Source organism: Callospermophilus lateralis, chromosome 5, assembly GCF_048772815.1.
Source record: "Callospermophilus lateralis isolate mCalLat2 chromosome 5, mCalLat2.hap1, whole genome shotgun sequence".
NCBI lineage: Eukaryota > Metazoa > Chordata > Mammalia > Rodentia > Sciuridae > Callospermophilus > Callospermophilus lateralis.
The window spans coordinates 40,167,661-40,174,967 of NC_135309.1; the positions used below are offsets into that span (position 1 = coordinate 40,167,661).

The 7,307-nt window shown below is 44.9% G+C and overlaps 1 protein-coding gene across 2 annotated transcripts in view; it reads left to right on the forward strand.

The window, feature by feature from the left end:
- Tbc1d9b (TBC1 domain family member 9B) overlaps nucleotides 1-6,672 on the forward strand; it is a 49,255-nt gene extending 42,583 nt beyond the window's left edge. For both annotated transcript variants that reach the window (XM_076856535.2, XM_076856536.2), the window contains 3 exons: nucleotides 985-1,047; nucleotides 1,567-1,673; nucleotides 3,313-6,672. In XM_076856535.2, the coding sequence (XP_076712650.1) occupies nucleotides 985-1,047; nucleotides 1,567-1,673; nucleotides 3,313-4,008 (866 nt within the window). In that variant the 3' untranslated portion in view covers nucleotides 4,009-6,672. The remainder of the gene's footprint in view (nucleotides 1-984; nucleotides 1,048-1,566; nucleotides 1,674-3,312) is intronic.
- Nucleotides 6,673-7,307: the final 635 nt, after the last annotated feature.

Consider the following 7,307-nt stretch of genomic DNA (forward strand, 5'->3'; position numbering starts at 1 on the left):
CTGACCTTGGGGAATAGCTCACCTGATTTTTCTCAGTTCATGTTCACATGTAGGCATCATGGTGTATGCCAACTCCAGCAAATGTGGCACTTTTTGAAATACTGTGCTGAGCACTAGATTCCCATACACAGAATCCCTCATCTACTGGTGATCCCAAGCAAATTTGGTCATTAGGAACCTTCCCTTAAATTTGACTTTTTTTTTTTAGCAGAAACTATAGAATTCATTAGTTCTCAGACTTTTCCATAATGCATATCATCATTTACTTACAAAACAGTATGGTGAGACATGTATTCTTTTGAAAAACATGAAATAAGGGCCAGGTGTGATGGTGCATACCTGTAATCCCAACCATTAGGGAGACTGAAGCAGGAAGATTACAAGTTCTAGTCCAGCCTCTACCACTTAACAAGATCCTGTCTCTAAAAATAAAAAGGGCTGAGGATGTAGCTCAGAGGTAAATCACTCCTAGGTTCAATCCACAGTCCTTCCCCCACCAAGAAAGAGAGGAAAGAATGAAGGGAGGAAGGAAAGAAAGGAAGGGGAAGGAAAGAAGAAATGAGGATTCTTTGGCTGTGTGTGAGTGTGAGTGTGTGTGTGTGTGTGTGTGTGTGTGCGCGCACGCGCTCGTGCGCGTGTGCGCTTAACTAGGGAATTATACCCAGGGCCTCCAGCATGCTAAGCACTCTACGACTGAATTACACCCCCAGAAATTGGCTTTTTAAAAATGTAACCCAGTAAAAACATGGCCAGCAACTATAATGCACCAATAAAAAAAAAAAAAATGTGAGGGGGAAAAAAAGAGAAATGGCCAGGCCCTCCCTTGCTGCAGTGCTATAGGACCAGGGCCGTGCCAAGCAGTAGGGCAGCACTGGGGCCTGGGCTGGTTCTATAAAGTCACAGACTAGACCTTCAAGGACTTCAGTGGTTTATAATCAGAATAAAAATTTTCTCGATGTTCTTTTTGTTTTTCTGGTTGTCCAGAAGTACAATCACAGGAAGAGCGAGAAGGAAGTGGAAATGAGGATGTTCAAGAAAAAAGAGGAGGTACAGGCTATTCTCTACTGATGGTAGAGATCCAGGATGGGTGTGTTCTGGGTACCCTTGCTTACTGTTTCCCTCCCTTGTCACTGCGGGAGAGGCCCCCAACCCTGGGGAGATAGCAGATGTGTGCCTTGACACAGGATAGCGCATTAAGGTGAATAGCTCAGCTCATCAGCTACCACTACCCCCCGCCAGTCCCTCTCTAGGAGCCAGCAGCCCTCCCCTATTCACACTAGCCTCTCTCAAGCCTACATGTGATTCTCTCACCACCTTAAGGAAGCTGAGTTTGGGACCATTTTATCAGCTTAGGTCCAACCTCCTTCAGTTAACTAGGAGAGAACCATGGGTATTCTGGGTGTTTTTCTATCACCACTGCCCCAAATGCCAGTGTGTTTCATAACAGGGCCCAAGTAAGTCCCATGCCAGAGAAAATGCAACCTCATTCCTTTCTGCTTCCAGCCTGCAACTCTCTTTCTCTCATTTGACAGATGGAGATTAATCTCTTTTTCTCCCAACTCACAGAGGAGAAGGGGACTAGCCCTCCAGACTACCGACACTACCTTCGAATGTGGGCCAAAGAGAAAGAGGCTCAGAAGGAGACAATTAAGGATCTTCCCAAGATGAACCAGGTAGGCTCAACTGGAGCCCACAGGAGATATTTCTAGAGAATTCTGGCTGACTGGGGCCTCACACCACCCACACTCCAGAGGTTTCCTGCGGAGTGGAAATTCTCTTCCCTCCCTCTAGAGCCTGTTAGTCCTGGATAACAGTTAGTTATGATTCCAGAAAGGAGGCTAGTTGCTCCACGACCCCATACAGGTGGTGTTCCCATATTAACCATTTACTTTTTTAAACCAATATCCGTAAACCAGAGACACACCACGTAGCTTAGTCTGCAATAGCCAGAAACTCACACTTTCTTTGACAAGAAAGTTCACTATGCTCCAGCTCCCTCCCAGCCCTGCCCAGGCGTCTGCATAAGCAGGCCTCCTTGTTCCTTCTGTAGTAGGTTCTTCATTTGCTGGTCTGTCAGTTTAGGAGTTTAGCACCTTGCCAAGGGTCTCAGCCAGGGAGTGGCCAATCCTGGTTTCAGACTATAGACATCTAACCAAGTTAGTTCTTCAGCCTGACCATGACCCTCAGACCAGACTTCACCCTGGCTGTGCTCAGATGGGACCTGCAGTTGGAGCAGTCCCTCACTCACAGGCCTGAAGATGGGGCACCATGGAATGAGGCTTCTTCCCATCATCAGGCCGAGAGTCCTGAATGTATGTTTAAGACCTAGAACCGGGGCTGGGGATGTGGCTCAAGCGGTAGCGCGCTCGCCTGGCATGCGTGCGGCCCGGGTTCGATCCTCAGCACCACATGCAAACAAAGATGTTGTGTACGCCGATAACTAAAAAATAAATATTAAAAAAATTCTCTCTCTCTCTCTCTCTCTCCCCCTCTCTCTTTAAAAAAAAAAAAAAAAAAAAAAAAAAAAGACCTAGAACCTGGCTTTCCCTAGCCCTCCTCACCTTGTTGTCACCCCCTGTCCTTTAGTAAAGGACAGTAGAAGTTGCTTCTGATTAAAAATATAAAAGCCAAAACTAGTTCCAAAATATGAGGAATTTTGGATTAGGTTTGTGATTAGATTTAGAAAAAATAAAGGGGCTGGGAATCAGGCTTATTGGTAAAGACTGGCCTAGCAGGTGCAAGGCTCTGAGTTCCATTCCCAGCCCCCACAAAAACAAAAAAGCCCTGATAAAAGTAGCTCTCTCTGGCTCCGCATGGTGACACACACCTGTAATCCCAGCAACTCTGGAAGCTGAGGCAGGAGGATCACAAGTTCCTGGCCAGCCTCAGCAATTTAGCAAGACCCTCAGCAACTTAATGAGACCCTGTCTCAAAATAAAAAGGACTAAGGCTATATAGCTCAGGGGTAAATGACCCTGGGGTTAAATCCTCAAAAAAAAAAAAAAAAAAAAGTAGTCGATTTCTCTAAGCTAGCAGAATTACAAACAGAAACCAGAAACCAGGACAATCCAAGTCAATCATGTATCCTACTGATGAGAAAGGCAGCTGGGAAAGAAAGGCTTTTGAAGGGCTACAAGACATTGATCAAGTCACTTTTCCTCTGAGTCTGAGTATTCTAATGTGTAAAATGGGAATGGTAAGGCACAGGTTTATGGAGACAATATTCCATCACCAATTAGAGTGGCCTGCATTCTCAGTCCAGCTAATATAACCCATATTTTACCATCTCCCTGTACTGTTTTTCTCTTTAAGGAGCAATTTATTGAGCTCTGCAAGACACTATACAACATGTTCAGCGAAGACCCCATGGAGCAAGACTTGTACCATGCCATCGCCACAGTGGCCAGCCTCCTTCTCCGCATCGGCGAGGTAGGGAAGAAGTTCTCAACCCGGACGGGCAGAAAGCCCAGGGATGGTGCCCACAGCGGGGATCACAACAGTACCACTGAGGAGGACGAGCTACCAGCGCCTGAACCCCATCAGGACCCAATACGGGAGCTTCAGCCACCAGCTGCAGGGGACCCCCAGGCCAAGGCTGGTGGAGACACCCACCTTGGGAAAGCACCACAGGAAAGCCAGATGGTGGTAGAAGGGGGCAGTGGCGAGGGGCAGCTTCTGTCTGATGATGAAACCAAAGATGACATATCCATGTCCTCATACTCAGTGGTCAGCACAGGCTCCCTGCAGTGCGAGGACCTTGCAGATGACACAGTGCTGGTGGGTGGAGAGGCCCGCAGTCCCACAGCCACCTCACGCACTGGGGGCACTGTGGACACGGACTGGTGCATTTCCTTCGAGCAGATCCTGGCCTCCATTCTGACAGAGTCTGTATTAGTGAACTTCTTTGAGAAGAGGGTAGACATTGGACTCAAGATCAAGGACCAAAAGAAGGTGGAGAGACAATTCAGCACCTCCAGCGACCATGAGCAGTCTGGGGTTTTGGGCTGACCTCTGCAGCTGCACTGCTCTGGCTGAAGCCTCAGAAGTAGGGGCCAGCCTTTGTCTCCTCCTTACCTTCCTGTTTTCTCCTTTCACCCTCATTCTCCTCAGAAGCAATGAATTGTAAACGCAAAGGCCAATGCAGACCCAGTTGCCTTAGAAGCATTCCTGGGCCTGTACACCCCACTGCCCAGGAAAAGGCTGGCCACCCACCTCCTCTCTAATTGGTGGGAACCCTCCTAGAGCCTGGCTGCCCCTCCTAGTGTTAGAGCCTCTCAGATCTGCCCATGCTTGCCTCACATCCTTGCACCCCATGCTGTGCTCAGGCAACACTAGGTCCTCCAACCACAGAGCCATCTTCATACACCTGTGTGGCCCAGGTACCAGATCCTGCCACTTGGCACCAAGTAGGAGGGTCATAAGCTTATCAGGTTTCAAAGTGATCAGGCTCTTAAGCCTGAGCCTCCTGACTGGGGAACTCAGCAGAAAGCATCTCTTGCATAGGGGTGGGCGCGTTAACCTTACATGTGGTTTTGCTTCTTTGTCACCATTAACTTTGAAAGCACATCCTCAGGTCCTCATCTATCTCTTTGTATTCAGTTCAGTTGGCTAAACATCACACTGTGCTCAATGCCTTAATCCCTCAAATAAAAAAATAAAATAAAACCCACTGTGTACAGTGCCTTAAAGTGGCCTTCAACAACTGCTTAGGCTTCCTGACTTCTCCCTAGGCCAGGAATAGGACCCAGGCCTCATTCTGGAAGTTCAGGACATTTGGTCCCCCACAAAGGGTGGGGGAGTTGCCATGCCTGCCAGTTTAGATGTAGACATCGTACCAATTGACTTGTGACAGAAGAAGCCCTGAGCTCTACAGGTCTCAGGGGGTAGTGGGACAGAAGTATAGATGTGTCTCAGCCCTGAGCTATAGCAAGTCACTAGATTCTAGAAGCAGAGTGTGGGCCACAGGCAACCAGTGGGGGTCTCCTTGAGCTGAGTCACACAGGGCTGAGTCACAAGGACCACTTTATTTGCAGCAGGAGTTGAAGTGGATCACTGTGGCCAGTGTTTGCCCCCACATGGGGCCACTCTCGCTTTTACCAAAAGATATATCTTTGTGTCTGGGTTTTGGTTTTTTTCCGCACTGGTAAGGAACCCAGGGTCTTGCTCATGCCAGGCATGTGTCCTCTCACAGAGCCACATACACAAACCTTTTTTTTTTTTCCTTCTCTTTTTTTTTAATTGTTGATGGACCTTTATTTTATTTATTTATATGTGATGCTGAGAATTGAACCCAATGCCTCACACATTCTAGACAGCTGTTCTACCACTGAACTACAACCCCAGCCCCACAAACCCTTTTGTTTTGTTTTTAAATTTTGAGAGGGTCAGGCTAAACTGGTCAGGCTGGTTGCAAAGCCTCCTGATCACAGGCATGAACCACCATATCCAGCCTTTTTGTTTTTGTTATTGAGGTATAACTTAATATATCATAAAATCTATTTGTTAATGTCCAAGCCAATGAATTCTAGTTTATAGGGTTGTGCAACTATTTCCACAAGGCAGTTTTTGAAACATTTTCATCACATTTGAAAGACCCCTCAGGCCATTTGCAGGAAGTCTGTGTTCCTATCTTGAGTCCCAGGCAACTACTTTCCATGGATTTCCTAGTTTTTTAAATTGCAGTATAGGGCAAGCAGTGTGGCTCAGTAGTAGAGTACTTTTCTAACATGCACAAGGTCCTGGGTTACATCCCCAGCACAAGAAAATAAAATAACATGCACTATGACTTTACCTTGTTCTCAACTGCTATGCCCCATTCTCAATAAATGCAGCAAAACAACAGCAAGGAAACTGAACAACTGTTCTTTTTAATTTTTCTTTAAAAACAACCATTTTATTATCAAGCATAAATTATATAGAATTAGAAGAGATAATGAGAGTAACAGTGATAGACTGCTTTTTTTGAAAGAAGTCTCTAGTAATTAGGGTTCTGTCTGGCTAATCAATTTCCTATCCTTGTCACTTTAATTCCTATGTGGAAAAGTTTTAGGGAATCAAAAACTTAAAAGACATGGAGACTGAATGACATTTTTGAGACTAATAGAAATTAGTTTCCTGATGCTTTTAAATTTCTCACATTAAAATTTTGTTATGGGGCTGGAGATGTGGCTCAAGCGGTAGCGCGCTCACCTGGCATGCGTGCGGCCCGGGTTCGATCCTCAGCACCACATACAGACAAAGATGTTGTGTCCGCCAAATACTAAAAAATAAATATTAAAATTCTCTCTCTCTCCCTCTCTCTCCCTCTTTCTCACTCTCTCTCACTCTTTCTTTAAAAAAAAAAATTTTTGTTGTTAACTCCTGCTAAAATGAGTTTTTAGATTCTGTAAGAAGAAAACTGATTTCTTCTTATGGGCCATTTCTACCATGAATAATCTTGCCTTGAATTCCTGGGCATCTCCTTTAGTCTGCAGAGTATTGTGCTGGCTGCAGTAGCAAGAATAGGAGCTGGGACTGGAGGCCAGGTGGTACAGCTGGGCCCAGCCACAGATGGTCGGCCACCCTGTGGCAGGGAAGGCATACGAGGCCTTCCGACCTCACTGTTGCTTGTCCAATCTTTGGTGGAACTTTTCTTTTTGCCTTAAATTTTTATGAAATGAAATTATATGTCTATGATGAGTCTCTTTTTCTGATCACTAATAAACTTATAAATGAAGTAAAGACAAAAAAAAAAAAAAAACATTTTAAAAATGTGTAGACAGGCACAGTGGCTCAAGCCTGAAATCCCAGCAACTCTGGAGGCTGAGGTAGGAGGTTGTAAGTTGAGGTCAACCTCAACAATTTATCAAGACTCTTAACAACTTAACAAGATAGTGTCTCAAAATATAAAGTCTAGGGATAGATACAGCTCAGTAGTAGAGCACTCCTGGGCTTAATTGCCAGTACAAAACAAAAACAAAACAAAACAAAAAAAGCCACAAAATTGAACAACATGATTTCTTTTCTAGTATTTATTCCAAACCACTATAATTACAACAGATTTCTGCCAAAAAATACTATTCTTGGCCATAATGCAATTAGATATGTATGAGAATCTCATACATTTGCCAGTTTAGAATCTTAAAGTTGATTGTAATCAATTAGGCTTTAATAACTTGGAATTTGAATAAATGAAACTTGTAAATATAACAAAAAAATAATATAAAAGAATAGCTGGGGGGCTGGGGTTGTATGTAGCTCAGTGGTAGAGTACTCGTCTAGCACATGCAAGGCCCTGGGTTCAATCCTCAGCTTCACATAAAAATAAG